A 15,565-nucleotide genomic window follows, 5' to 3' on the forward strand; every position below is an offset into this window, starting at 1 on the left:
CCAAAAACTAACTTTGGAATATATAAAAGTTAGTGAACATATTAAGTGCCTCTAGTAGCATCAACATGTGTAATATCTGAGGGGTACTGAGTAATATCTGTATCTATCATAGTTGCCCAGTAACTTTTCATCCTACACTTCTCTGTGAGGTTACGGTGTGATCTTGTTATCCACACTATGGCTCAAATCGAAATACCCTTTGACCTATTCATAGAGCATGCAGATCATAGACTAAACATTCATATTACAAAATGCATTTACATATTTTATGCTGACACAAACATTTGCACATCTTGGAGGACTCCAGAAAGAGCAGAAGGACTGAACTCTTACAGTGACAGAGCAGGAGTTCAGGGACGTATCCCATAGACAGTTTGTTTTACAGTAGTTGTGTGATTTTAACAGCCTGCCACTAATAAGTCTCACCCTAATTTCAAGAGTTTTGTTCCATAACTTCTTCTAATATTTTAATGTTTCACCAGGTGCTGCTGTCATTACAAAATTTAATTTTCTATTAGAGAAAAAACTCAAGTTTGTTTTAGTTATTTATCCTATTCATGGAATGCTGAATGGGTTGCATAAAACTTGGTTTCTTTTGCATGTTTTGTAAATGCAATTTCACTGATTTACCTTCTTATAAGACCCATTCTTTCAGCTTCCCATTCCCAAAGCCAGCTATATCCCCACTTTGCCCTCACATTTTCACTATACCCTCTACTTACCAGTCTGAGCTCAGAGAAACAATGATGTTTATATTTGGGGAATCACAGGATGTAGACATTCAAATACAGAGACTGTTTATTTACACATTGTTGACAGTAACATGTTTCATACGAACACCCAGTGAATGTAGCTGGGTAATTGTACATGGAGAGAGAGATCCACTGCTATTGGTTAATAAACAGCTTGCTGCACTGTTTAGTTATATTTCAGTCATTATTAAAAGGTAGGATGATGTTCAGTAGTTAGTATTAAAAGAATGATAGATTTGTCATGACATGTAATGAATGCAGACTGTGCTGACAAATTTATTTTATATTTACTTTTGTGATGTATGATAGCATACAGTATATATAAAATCTGTTGCATTTGTGCTCTAGTGGTGTCACAGTCATTCTTAGCATTATAGTAAAAAATTGTTAATTACTAATAATGTGGGCTCATATCCATAAAAGTGATTGCCTGGGATTGAATCAGAGCTGTAATATGTTTGATTCAAAGCAGTTTTAACTGGGGTGCCGTACCTCTGGCATTCTATGAGAAACTGTGAATGCTTTTTGGTTTATTGTCTGTTTTCTCAGGGTGGAGGCTCGGATGCCGAACGCACCAAGAAGAAGAGACGGGGAGATCGTTACTCTGTGCAGACTTCACTTATTGTGGCTGCCTTGAAAAAGATGCTCCCCATAGGCCTCAACATGTGCTCTCCCGCCGATCAGGAGCTTATCAACCTGGCCAAGATCCGATACTCTTTGGTAGTTTATTTCTGACCTTGAATTAGATTGTGGTAAACGATTTGTATCCAGTTAAGCACTGTAATACAGTGAACGCTCCGTAACAGTTTTGCCTCCAAAACCATTAGGGACTTAGGAGGACAATGATAAAACTTTTTACTTTACAGAGAGACACTGATGAAGAAGTAAGAGAGTTCCTGCAGAACAACCTTCATCTTCAGGGGAAGGTATAATTCCTGGATTGTTAGTCCAACAATGTTCTATTTATTTCCAATGAATCAGGTTTGAGATAGCAGATAATCAGTCACAATACATTTCGGAAAGCTCTCTGTGTCTTTGTGTTATGGAAAGGTGGACAACCCGTCCATGCGCTGGCAGATGGCCCTGTACAAGGAGATGGCAGGGAAGGCTGAAGATGCCGACGCTCCTGTGAAAGTTGTCAAGAGAGTCCAGGAGGTTTCTGCTGTCCTCTACCACCTTGAAGTGGTGAGTGGATCTTGTCAACCACATTAACTGGAGCAGATGCATACTGTGTCTCCAGCACAGAGATGTGACCACAAAACTACAGTCAGGGGAGGGTTTTCATTTATTGTTGTTTGTTTTTTTTTTTTGTCTAGAATGATTTTGTTTTTGTTTTTTTTGTTTCTCCTTTTTCATTTGTTTCAGTTTGTCTTTATAACAAATTTTGTGATGCGTGTTGTAATAGCTATGAAGGAAATCAGTAAGAAAAATGAACAATGACTTCCTGCTGTACATAAAAAGTTACCATAGGACCTCTTTTGGCCACTTTGCCAATTGTCTACCTTCTCTGGTATAGACGGAGCACCCGTTTAAATCCAAGAAGATGGTGTGGCACAAACTGTTGTCCAAGCAGAGACGCAGGGCTGTGGTCGCTTGCTTTAGGATGACACCACTATACAACATTCCAAGGTAAGAAAGCTACGTCTCTGTCAGAGCTGTACAGTATGGGAAGTTCATCAAAAAATTATGGGAGATGTATAAAAAGGTTTTATATTGTTTTGTTTTTTTGAATTGCAGGCACAGAGCTTCAAATATGTTCCTTGAGGGATACAAACGCAACTGGCTTCACTCTGAGGGTTACTCATTTGAAGACAGGATGATAGATGACTTATCTGTGAGTGGCATCTCATCTCTGTTTCATTTAGAATTGTTTTATTTTTTCTGTGCCGTTCCTCACCCTTCCTCTCCCTGTGCATCCCAGAAAGCAATGGAGCAAGAGGAAGGAGATGAGGAGGAGGAGAGAGAAACAAAGCCAGATCCCCTCCACCAGCTTATTTTACATTTCAGTCGCACCGCTCTAACAGAAAAGAGGTTAGATAGGACCTCGCTGATACCGTAAAATGACACTAAAATGTCGAAATGAGGTATAAACACAGGGAGATGTGTTATTCCGAGTTAACCAGTTGTCTTCTCTTGTCCCCATTTCAGTAAACTTGATACAGATCATCTCTATATGGCTTATGCAGATATTATGGCAAAGGTGAGTCATTTAGAGGGTTTGGCTATGAGTTGAGGTTTGATGTGTGCATAAAGTACTTTGAAATACTCATAGTATTTTTCTTTATCTCTCCATGTATTTAGAGTTGCCATATTGGTGAGGAAGAAGAAGGAGGAGAGGAAATGGGGGAAAATGCTGAGGATGAGATGTCCTTTGAGGTGCGACAGTCAGAACTGGTAATGGGCGGCCAGGGGCTGGGGACCAGGAACACAGAGGAGCGGTAGCTCTCGACGCATTGAGTGACCTCATCATCAGAACATTATTTCACAACCACATCTCTCTCTCTCTATCTTTGTTTTGTCTCGTTACCCCCGTCTGTTCTGTCTCTGTCTCTTCTGTTTATATATTGTACTTCATTCATTGTGATTTAGAAACTCAAAGCTCCAATCCAGATGTTTTTTTCACTGTATTACAATGTGTATGATCTTTTTTAAAATTCCAAAACAACTTGAGACAGAAAGTTATTGTACTCCAGTAATGCACCATTTACTGTTTCAAGAGACTTGCTGGTCTTGTTTACACCTTTTTGTGCCTTGAATCTGGATTGGGTCTAATTAGATTAAATTCAATTAATGTAAAGTTAACATCAACGATAACAATAATGATAAACAAACTAATATTCATGACATTAACAATAATTTACTATTTTAGATCAGTTATCAACTCAGCTTGGATGGACTGTGCAAACCACTTTGGATGAAGTCAGGAAAATCAGGCAACGTGTAAGAATAATGTAGCTCTAAGGTTTCTTGTTATGGTTTACCAAACTGTCCATTCCTCTAGTTTTACCATGTGCAGCTCATAGAAATGGAGTTGGCTAGCAGGGCTTTTTATACTTTATGGTTTGCTTTGAAAAGCAGCACCATCTGCCAGTGTGCACGCCTTGACTACATTCCTTGTGTCAAGTTTATGACTCTCAGACACTGTTCTCATTGATACACTCAGTGCTGACTTTACTGTTAGAAGCATCTGGAGCTGAACCATTGAAGAGTTAAACATGACAAAAGACTGTACAAATGACGATAGTGGAGGTGTTATTAAATGCCATTTGAATTGCGTTCTCTTCCGTTAATGATTGTGGATGTGATTTAACACAAACTCATTTACTAGTGATGTCATTCCTCCCAGTTTATATGGCTGTCCCATTTGTCTGTCTCTCTGTTTCTTTCTTTTGCCATTGTTCCATGTAATCCCTCTCACCTTCATAACACCACTCTCTACTAACTGCATGCTACTGATCAATGTTCCCTTCCCCCACTCACATAGCATACTGACAGACTACAGTGAAAGCCAGTGTAGAACATGCAACGTTAAAGGCTATATATTCATACACACAGCCAATTCACATGCATCATATAGTACATAGTTCATAATCAGGTTTCATCAGATAGTCAGAGACTGCAGTGCAAGTTTGAGGTCCAACTGCACGACACATAGTGTCAGGCATACGTGGGTGGGTGGGAGGGGGGTTGGGCATGGGGAGGAGGGAGGGAGGGGAGGGGGGGTTGGTGTTTTTAGGGTCAGGATGTGGGATGCTACAAGTTGATTTGTGATGTGGCTGAACAGAAGAATGTCAATTTGTTCTCTGAATTCAGAGATATTCATTTGAGAGCCATTTGTTCTATAAATGGCATTTTATTCCCAGTTGGCTCACCAATATGAATTAAGTATTGTGCATTAGCACAGGTAGCAATTAAAGGCCATTTAGAGCCACAGCAATGTTTTGGGTTTTTTTTTTAAATTTTGCATTAATTTTTGAATCCATTTGTTAAAGCAAAGGCACACTACTGTGAAATGCCAAAGAAATATCTCCGATACAGAGGGAATACAGCTTTTGTCCAAAGTATCTTATTTGCAGGGTTACTGCAATAAAGACACTTTGGTAAGCTATAAGGCTAAAATACTAAGCCATTGGGGCTGTTTCCTGTAGTCTAACGCTTGCTCCAGCCAGCAAACGTGAGGAAGTAGTATAACAACTCCATGACTAATAAAGTTGGATGACAGAGTGTGTGAGTCAGACAGGTACTTTAAATGGACATTAACAACCCATAATGCAAATGCTTGTAAAAAGGCAACAGTTTCAGAGGAAAAAGCATGATGTGACATTTTATTTTACAATTTATAAATAGTTTTAGGTAATTTTTTTCATACGCAATTCATATTTTCCTGTAAAGATCCCTTTATGTGTAGAAGCACAATGCTACTGTTATGGACCATTTGAGAAAAACATGGTAAGTTGGTTAGACAGTAAATAGGTGAAAAGTTAGGGACTTGAGTGAAAGGAGAGTGAATGTGAACTGAAATTGAGAATATGAATGGATAGAAAGGACAACCTTTTGAATAAACAACTTTTTTATTTCATTTACATCACAGCTGATGTATTTCTAATCCTGACCCTGAAGAGTCCATTCTATCTATTTAAATTCTCTCTGTGAAATATAAGTAAAAAGTACCAGATGCTCATAATATTTGTGTCAACCACAGGAAAAAGAAATGGAGAAACAAAGGCTCCTGTACCAGCAGTCCAGACTTCATAATCGTGGTGCTGCAGAGATGGTCCTGCAAATGATCAGTGCCTGCAAAGGTAGTCTAGCTCCTTATCTTGTCTGCAGTTTGTTCAGTTTGCTCTTGCCAAGTTTATGAGTTTGTCTTGTTTTCCTGTAGGTGAGACTGGCCCAATGGTGTCTACAACCCTCAAGCTGGGTATCTCTATCCTTAATGGTGGAAACTGTGAGGTTCAACAGGTATGTATTCTGTAACAAACATTTTAGATTATGTAATTTGGAATTTAAAGGTACCTTTAAAATAGCACCTTTATGGATTACCCCTTCTTTTCTGTCAGAAAATGCTGGAGTACCTGAAGGACAAGAAGGATGTGGGCTTCTTTTTGAGTGTCCAAGCATTGATGCAGACATGCTGGTAAGTTTTCAATCAGTGAAAAGTAACTTAGCTGTTTACATTTACAATGGTGGGGTTTGCACATTTAAAAATGGGTTTATGTTCTCTGCAGTGTCCTGGATCTAAATGCCTTTGAGAGGCAGAACAAGGCTGAGGGTCTGGGCATGGTTTCAGAGGAGGGCACCAGTAAGTCTCCATGCTCTTTTATTCAGCACAACTTTTTCAAACCTTATAGGGCCTAACATGCAGCAGGAAAAACTTCACACCACAGCCATTGTCATGTCATAGATTATCTGCATTGTTCGAAGGTGCAGATTATGTTGTTGAACACACTTACCTCACCCATCTCATTACACAATAACACAAACAATCACCAGCCAAGTGAAGATGACACACATTTTGTCTGAATGAGGAAAGAATAGAAATTATAAACACAATAGAAAGAATCGAAATTATACGCAGAGACAATTCAACAACTCAAAAATAAGTGACTACCAAATGATATCATTATTCATTGTACAGCAGCACAAATAATGGCAGCAGCACTCCTGTGAACATTTGCTAACATGGACAACATTTAACATCATAGTACAGCCCTTCATCATCTGTACTGATGACCTAAAACAATTTAAGCAGATCTTATAATTATATTTTACAATTTCTTATCATGTATTAGTGCAACAGGAATAGGATTGGCAACTGTGCACAGGAAGTATGCCAAAACAAAACTTTTTTGGTATGGTTGAAAAATAGGTTCTTTGTGTGCAAGAGGTCTGGGTGTCTTTACTTGACTTGAATACCTGATACATCCCAAAAATCCCAAATAGGTTATTTGTGTGCATTGAAGATTAGAGGCACATCCTGTGCCAAAAACACGGGCCATTTCATATTTTTGACTAACAACATATATATTTTGGAGGAGTAATTATGGAGCAGACAACTCTGTTTAGTGAGATGTTTGTGTTAATTACTGTAAATAAGGTATTTACCTCATCAGCATTAACATAGCAAATAAATTAATCAGTCAAAAGAAGACATGAATTAATAAATAAATTTACAACATTCTGATTCTCCATTTGTTAATTCATCCTTCTCTAAATTTTTCCATCTGTAGCATTTACTGCACAAATTTTAATTTAGTTGAATGATTAGTTTCCTAACATGAAATATTATTAACACTTGGGTGACTGTAAAAGAATTAAATGAAAGGATTTTCTTTATTTAACTTAAATTAGTTCAGTTTTCTGTCCATAGTATGTCTAGTAGTTTGACTTGTTGATTGGGCTTCACCGACTGTTTTACCAACTTTTTTCATCTAATTCTGGAGGTTCATTTGAAATTCTACCTGAATGAATTTGCCATGGAATGTTGTTAATCTCCCCCTCCTCATCTCTTAGTCCTCTACTGTTGTCAACACACTGATCCTCTCTCCCTTCCCCACGATCACTGCCACCTCTCCCTTGTCCCTTCTTTCATGGTCCTCAGACTTGAACCTAGATCGGGGTAAATCATGTTTCTGTCCATCTGCGTCTCTGTTCCTCTTATTCCTCTTTCTCTCCCCTGTCCCTCTTGCTCCATCACTTCTTTTTCTAACATAAAAATTCTGCCAAGAGAGGATTGGATGCCTCTGTCCATCTTTCATGTTCATAGCCCGTGTTCCTCCTCACATTTCTTGTTCATCTGAAAAGGCAATGAATGGAATCTGGTCTTTTCTACTCATGAAAAACTAGTAAAACTTTAATGAAGAATATTTTTTTTACGAATAGCGATGGAGCTCCTCATTTCACCTTAATAACGTGTTGCATATTTTTCAGTCATCATTTATAGAGAGGTTGTTCTTATTTTTAATTATGACTACAAACATCGTTTACCTGCAGTCTCAATAACTAATGTGCATCAAGTTTGAAAAGACTTGGTACATACAAATCTCAGAATATTACTTTTTAACCCTCTTCAAACAAAAAAAAATAAAAAGAATATTCTGATATTTTGAACAGCGCCTACATTTTAAGGGTTAAACAGTCACGTGGCTCCTCAAGCTGTAATTTTGATTTGACTAAACAATGCACACACCCTTTCTCTGACGTCCTATATCAAGCACTGGATTCCCTTCGATATTTTGATGGACAATGCCCCAACCTCTCTGACATTTAACTCTGCTGCAGTAGAGCAAAGTTGGTGTGTGCTGCATGATTCTGTGTCTGTGTGTCTGTGTTTTTGTGCGTGTATTCATTACAGCCAGTGGTGAATTGGTATCAAGTAATATTGTTCATATGCAGCCCCAATTTTTATAGAAGATTTCAAAATAGTGCTGTTTTATTGATTTATTTTATTTTTGGGCTGACACACTAAAAAAAACAAAACTCCAGATGACCAGTTCACCCCCAAGTACTGCAATGTTTTAACTTCAATGTTGTCTTTCTTTCTGTACAACAGTGTATTTTTATTGTCTACTTAGTGTATACCTGTTATTGTGTTTGTCTATTACTGTGTTAATCTTTCACTGCAAGTTGTTTGTTCATTAACCGTATGCATGTAATGCTGATGCCTCCTGTTGTTTGACATTTGATTGTATTTTAGAGATTTGTATTTCTTCTATTAATATTATAGATACAGTTTAGTGTGACTTATTCTTTAATTTATAGTAAAAACACAACACTCAGTCACAAGTGGTTATTACAATGTCCGATACTAAAATCCATTGAGAGATGATGGTAAGTCAAGAAATTTCATTATTTCCCATCCACACTGCTTAGGCAAACTTTTTGAGTAATTACCAGTAAGCCCTTTTATAATGGTACTTAGTCTGATCTCAACCCGCTTTTAGGATGTAATGTAAACTCTTTCATTCATTTCTTTCTTTTTTTTTTTTTTTTTGTAGATGAGAAAGTGATGTCAGATGATGAGTTCACCTGTGACCTCTTCCGTTTCTTGCAGCTGCTTTGTGAGGGTCACAATAACGGTGAGAAAGACTTATGTTTCAAATGAGAGTTACAATTAAATTCAAACCAATGCCATTACTACTCTTACTACTACTTCAAAATGATCTCTATTTCACTACAGATTTTCAGAACTACTTGCGGACGCAGACAGGCAGCACAACTACCATCAACGTCATCATCTGTACTGTAGATTACCTCCTCCGACTCCAGGTGCTGCTTAAGAGTAATTTAGCCTAAAGAGTGAAATTAATAAAGATAAAACAAAAAGTTTGAAGTGAAAAGTACATATTGGGGATTATTTTGTCACAAAAACTACATTTGTACTGGGATGTGGTATTGAATGCATAGCTGGTTGATTGGTTGTGCACTTTCAACGTTGCAATACAACTTTGCCACGAATTTTAAGTCATCTTATAGTTCCCAAAGGCTTTTTATTTGGTCATTCAAAAAATCCAGAGTCACATGATCGCAACACTGTAAGTATTTTGTGTGCAGTATTTTAAATTGATTAAAAAGGGATTTATGCATATGTGCAATTAGACCTTTGATGCTGATAAAAAGTTGTTTAAAAATAAATTATTTTTATGGTACAGGAATATTCTACTTACCGCTCCCTTTTTTCAATGAAGGAGTCTATCAGTGATTTCTACTGGTATTACTCTGGGAAGGATGTCATCGATGAACCAGGCAAAAAGAATTTCTCCAAAGCTATGACAGTGGCAAAACAGATTTTCAACAGTCTAACTGAATATATTCAGGTAAAATTTGAACATATCAGGCGTTTACCCTAGCTGATATGTTATGTTTGTGTAACACACAGTTTCTTTCTTTAGGGCCCATGCACTGGCAACCAGCAGTCCTTGGCCCACAGCAGGCTGTGGGATGCTATTGTGGGGTTCCTTCATGTCTTTGCCCACATGATGATGAAGCTGGCACAGGTATGCACAAACCAATCAGTTGATTATACCTTCCAAATGAACAATATTTATTGCTGTAAACATGTAAAATTAAGGACACACGAACTCAGTGTTGCCTCTGTGCAACTTCAGGTGTGGAGTGAGCTCCCTTACCATAAATCTACACTTATATAATCAATATTGACAGAATAAATCTGTTATACAACTTTGAATTCATGACATATTTTATTTTCAGTGACCATGACAGAAATTGATGGTAACTATGAAAGGTGTGATGCTTTTTAGAGCCAAGTGTTAGTTCAATTGTGCACTGAGGCTCATTTTCTGTTTTTCTGTGGTTATCATGAGTCAAATTTAGAGTTAACAGCACTTATTGTGCATTTTGTTACAATAGTTTAAGTTTACTAAATCACGCCATCATTTTCATGCCTTCAAGAATATCTTTCTGTTGATTTCAGTGGACTTTACCTCTACTAGGTACATATATATGTTTATACAGTATACAACAGTGTGACCAATACAGCAGCTCCTTACATGTTGCATGTTGTCACAAGCCTAATGGTAAACATGCTTGCAAACTTTTGTTTAATAGGTAGCCTTTATACACTGCATATAGTACGCCTGAATATTAGATTTAGAGAGTAAAGTCACTTTGGATTTCCACCATTTATTTGTACCTACTGTATGGGCTGGTTTCAACGTGGTTCTTCACATTGTTTCTGAATCTGTGCCTTTTTCACAGAAGACATTTTGACATGTCACAGTAGGAAGATCAAAGGTGTAAAATTTAAGATTAATGATGGCCGAATTCGCTGCTTCAGTTTCAGAGTCCTGGTATTGTGCATGCTGACTTGCTGTCACGCTGTCATGGCTTAGTGGGACACTTGAATAGACCAGAGCCATTACTAATGTTAATAGTATCACCTGTGCGTTTCCTTCTATGACAAGTCTAAGGCCTTTAATATGCATTTATGTGATACACATTATCAAATAATTTTCTCTAGTCGGTTTTATAACATTTACTTTTAGTGGATTAAAAAATATGTAATTAATTATGAAAATAATAAGTTGCATTTTAAGGTCATTTCATTATTTAACAAACCAAAAGTGTGGAATCACATTGATATCAGATTATATGGTGCAGCTTTAATGAATGGTCAATGAGAGAAATCACATGGCTTTTCCATTCTATATAGTGCTGTCATCCTCTGTGGATGACTGAAGCTAATAGCACACCTTTATTATTAGTTAAGTGTTTGCATGCATAACCCTATAATCATATATTTAAGTTAAGAGCCAAGCCATAAATACTTCTATAAGTTCCCAGCTATGCATACTCTAACACATATGATGCATTTAACATAAAATTACTTTCCCATGCGCTGCCCTTTTTGACCTGATATTCTCACCCATTATTGGCTGTTCTGTTTTTACAGTAATCATATTTGGTAAGGTACACCAGTGAACAGGGGATATTTTAAATGTGTAATTCCAAAAAAATAAACTGTAATTACACGACACTGTAAAAAAAAAAAATGCGATTTATTATTCAGGGCCATTTTTTCTTAGAGGGTGTAAAGACCAGCTCAAGCAGTGCTCTGACAGTTCGGTAATTTCAGGGCTTTCCACTGTTTACCTTTATTAAATCACATGCAAATGACACCAGGCCATTACATACAGTAGTAACCCCATATGATAGGCTACATACATTAAGCTGGTGCATTATGACCCAGTATTCAGTTGTTAAAGTGGGAGATGTTGGATTACAGTGGGCCCTATCTTACACCCAGTGCAGAGTGGTGGCAAGCGCAACGCAAGTGTCTTTGTGTGTTTCAGACAGATGTTGTCATTTTCCTCTCCAACGCCCACATTGTATAAATAGCCAATGTAAATGGTTTTAAAAAGAGGTGTGGTCAGGCACATTGTTGGCAGATTGCTATTTTGAGGCAGCAGAAAGAGATTGCACTATTGAGAAACAAAAACCTTGCCTGAAGCAGTATTTCACAGTATTTTCACTGTTTTTTTCCTGACGTACAGTAATTGTACCGCTTTCTGCATTGTGCGGCCATTCCCATTACGCATGACTGTCCACTGTGTTTACCTTAATTAAGTTGCCTGAAAATGACGGCAGGCTACGCTATAACCACATTGCACGTCTACATCTGATTGGTCAGTTATAACTCGGTATAGCATGGAGACGGCCACACAGTCTGTGTGCCTACCAATCTTGTGCGTGCCATTATATAATCAAATCTCAACTGAGGGTGCAAAACATTGCAGAGTGAGGGTGCACTGAGGGTGCAAAAGCAAGTATTGCACCCTCAGTTTTAAAAGCCTTTAAAACTGAGGGTGCTGGCTTTTGAAGGGAACTCTGCACCATCTGGACAATAACAATGATTTCGTGGAGGAACCTCTATCCAGTTGTTGAGCTGTTGTCATCATGCATCGTGATGAGACCAGTGATTGTTGACTGGCTAAGAGTGACCACAACATTGCCACCTCAGCCAGCACTTTTGCACTGGACGTACATGATCCAACATAGCAGGTGTGCTTGAAATCGCCCACACAGTCTGTACGCCTAAGACCTACCACCTTGCGCTTGTTGTTGCACTTACACAGTTAAAATAGGGCCCTTAGTGTGTAAATTGATACTAGCCCAAACATTGTTTTACTGTGAAATGAAAGAAATTATTTGTCATACACAAAAGTATTTGAAAATGCAAGAATGTGTTTAATTGTTTAACAACTGAATGATTTATTCATTATTTAAACTGTCTTCCACATGGTCAATGCAGGGTAAAGTATGTATCCATTTTATTTATCTATTGATGTGATATTGTGTTTACTAGTTTGTAATTTATTCAGTGTTGGTTTCCCTCATCAGGTTGTTTTATATCCACCTGTTTTTAAAGATGAAATAAGAACTGACCCGATTTGAAAGGTCTTAATTAGGGCTTTGTATATTGTAGAAGAGTCAAACAAAAAAGTGAAATATGATACATATTGGTATTTGTATTGTCAATTAGAGGTGTTTCAAACTGAACTGACTATACTGATTTACCATTGTCACCGACCGAGTCAGTAGCTTTTATCAAAAGCCATAGAAACAATCATAATCTGAAAAGTTGATCACAAATGAATAGACCACTGAGCTTTTAACCTTATGTGCAGTGCTTGTATAAGCTACTTTTGAACTGAACTGAACATGACAGGTTGGGCTAGCAACAGACTGAATTTACTACTGAACTGAATATAGTCAGAATCAACACTGTTGGTGCTACTCAAGCAGAAACCTTTTGCCAAGTAACTACATGCAGGTGCAAAAGGACACTCACAATAAGTCTCTGAAATGTAGCACAATGTTATGTCATCAGAACAAAGATGGCAGTGATGGCTGACTGTCATTAGTAGTAACTGAATGCACTGCAAAATTCATCTATCCTATGGTCTCACATTCAGGCCTTCAGGTCTACCTATCTACCCTGCAGACAGCTGTTCACAAATCCTCCTCCTTTAAATCAGTCAGTGATGTACAAACAGCTAATTGCATTAGTTACATTTTGGCAAATTAGCTGTGTTTGTACAATCCATCCATTTAAACAGTTTACAGGAAGGAAGTTTTATTGTGACGGGCTGTCTGTCGTGGTTGCCATCAGCTCATGTAAGCAATGATTAGCTATGCCCATGGTTCTGTCTGCATGCTGTGATTGCAGAGTTCACTGTTTTTCATTTTGACATTGACAATTGTTTTAGAGTCAAGCTCAGCATCTTTCCAAACAAATCTGAGCACAAGGTAGAAGTTGAGCTTTTTAAAGGCAGATACTTAAGCACCTTTTTTAGACAACACAACACAAGTCTTTTTCATTTGATCAAATACATAAAATTGGTAGTATTTTTGAGAGATGTTGTGTGTTGAAAGGCTTCTTTTGAAATAGCTACACAAATCATTTTGTAAAAGTAACTAAGATTTGCATGTATAAAGTATATATTTATATACCAAGCCTGTCAGTAAACCACATGTATGACCTTTTTAAATACATTGGGGAATGAAACTACTTTTTATTTTACAACCACCACTTACTTATTTTACCTTTTAGCAGGAATTCATTGTGATGTTGAATTTTATTTTTGATTTCCATTTGAGGAGTAAAAAACAGAAGTTCAGCATTTTTTAAAAAGCAGGTAAAGATCCATTTATGTCTCAAATCAGAAATAAGAGAAGAATGTAAAAGAATGTATTTTGTTAGACCCAAACCTTTTCCCACTCTGACTGTTACACACTACTGTAGTTGAATCCCAATTACACCAAATTACTGTAAACAAATGTCAAATCAAAATGGAGAAATTATTGTCAAAGAGATCCTATGTGAATACTTGGATGAAATTATGATCACAAGGTTGCAAAGTGCAAGTATTGTCAGGCCAATGTATCTTTTTCTAAACACTTGAGTAAAACCTTGAGGCCTTATGCATACTGTACCAAGTTAGGCAACAGGAATAACATACTGAATGTTAATTTCCAGACACAGTGATATTCTCCTTACTACAAAGCATCTTGCCTTCTTAAGCAATTGCTACTTTACAGCTCCAAGAATTTTAAAATTAACAATGTTGTGAATTAAAAACCAACATAGTTTTTGCTGAATCTGTGAATTCATAACAAAGAAGCAGGTGACGACAAAACATCCTGAGAGAGGGACTGACTTTTAACCTCCACTGTTGGAGTATACACTTTAATATGAGATTATTTGGTGTTGGAATATACATTTTAATGTGTCATCCACTTTGTGTGCACATGTTTAACAGGGGTTACGATACGGTTGCCATTGGCTCCCACTAATAATTAACCTGAAGGAGTTATGCTGTTTATTTGTGGTGTGCTGCTTTGTGGCTTCCGTGTTGCTTTGGCTATAACACTATTTAAGCATTGATATAATATTAGTGTATGTATTTCATGGAATCCAGTTTATTGTCCAACTGAAACTCTGTAATGGTTCATAGCAATCCACGGCATATTTAGGATGCGGCTGTGCATGTCCAAGCATATGAAGAGGTGGTCATATGACCATATGAAGAGAATTAGATTGGGCCAGTGGCATCAAAAAGTATTCTGGTTTTTACTGAAGACAATATTAGCTGAGTGCCTGTTTCTCTGGATAAAGGAATAATGAATTAGCAGGTGGTATGGTGTTTGTTTACAGTGAATACCTATAGACTTTTTCATTGCACAGTCAGAGACAACAGTGTTGTTGATGTAACCTTTATTGATGGGTTCAGCTATTAAATCTAATGCTCACTGTCATGAAGATTTAATCAGTATTCAGACAGGTATGACTAACTAACATAAGCTGAAACCAGAATTTATGTAAAGTGGGAGGAGATTGGTCACGTTTACATTTTGACATTCGAGGTTTCCCAAGTTTTGAGAAAGTCTCTCAGCATGAGGGTTTGTTAATTAACTTCTTTTTGCAGCACCCTCTTTGTTGTGAATGTGAGTGTTTCCACACATTATTCTGAATGTACACCTCATATCATAACAAGTATTTGGGTTACTACACTGTATGTTAAAAATAATTTTGTGTGATAACTATTGACAATTTTCACTTGTGTTTTCCACTTCACCAGTGACTATTGCATCTCTTTAAATCTATGTGAACCCCTAATATTCTAAAATGATTTATAATCTATTGTCATTACTGTAAGATCTTGTGCATCTTTTTATGGTCACAGGACTCCAGCCAGATTGGTTTGCTGAAGGAGCTTCTTGACCTACAGAAAGACATGGTTGTTATGTTGCTCTCACTGTTAGAGGGTAAAAAGTTTTTATCTGTTGTTTTG

At 37.2% G+C, this 15,565-nt stretch overlaps 1 protein-coding gene across 1 annotated transcript in view; it reads left to right on the forward strand.

The window, feature by feature from the left end:
• The window catches only part of LOC111234542 (ryanodine receptor 1-like), a 47,891-nt gene that overhangs the window by 26,924 nt on the left and 5,402 nt on the right, over window positions 1–15,565 (forward strand). The window contains exons 75-91 of the mRNA XM_022762689.1: window positions 1,302–1,472; window positions 1,619–1,678; window positions 1,803–1,937; window positions 2,269–2,381; window positions 2,490–2,586; window positions 2,674–2,783; window positions 2,901–2,952; window positions 3,054–3,128; window positions 5,455–5,554; window positions 5,635–5,714; window positions 5,813–5,889; window positions 5,981–6,054; window positions 8,750–8,830; window positions 8,932–9,020; window positions 9,440–9,568; window positions 9,644–9,748; window positions 15,458–15,539. Coding sequence (XP_022618410.1) covers window positions 1,302–1,472; window positions 1,619–1,678; window positions 1,803–1,937; window positions 2,269–2,381; window positions 2,490–2,586; window positions 2,674–2,783; window positions 2,901–2,952; window positions 3,054–3,128; window positions 5,455–5,554; window positions 5,635–5,714; window positions 5,813–5,889; window positions 5,981–6,054; window positions 8,750–8,830; window positions 8,932–9,020; window positions 9,440–9,568; window positions 9,644–9,748; window positions 15,458–15,539 — 1,630 coding nt within the window. The remainder of the gene's footprint in view (window positions 1–1,301; window positions 1,473–1,618; window positions 1,679–1,802; window positions 1,938–2,268; window positions 2,382–2,489; window positions 2,587–2,673; window positions 2,784–2,900; window positions 2,953–3,053; window positions 3,129–5,454; window positions 5,555–5,634; window positions 5,715–5,812; window positions 5,890–5,980; window positions 6,055–8,749; window positions 8,831–8,931; window positions 9,021–9,439; window positions 9,569–9,643; window positions 9,749–15,457; window positions 15,540–15,565) is intronic.

Source organism: Seriola dumerili, unplaced genomic scaffold (assembly GCF_002260705.1).
Source record: "Seriola dumerili isolate Sdu_G_001 unplaced genomic scaffold, Sdu_1.0 BDQW01000449.1, whole genome shotgun sequence".
NCBI lineage: Eukaryota > Metazoa > Chordata > Actinopteri > Carangiformes > Carangidae > Seriola > Seriola dumerili.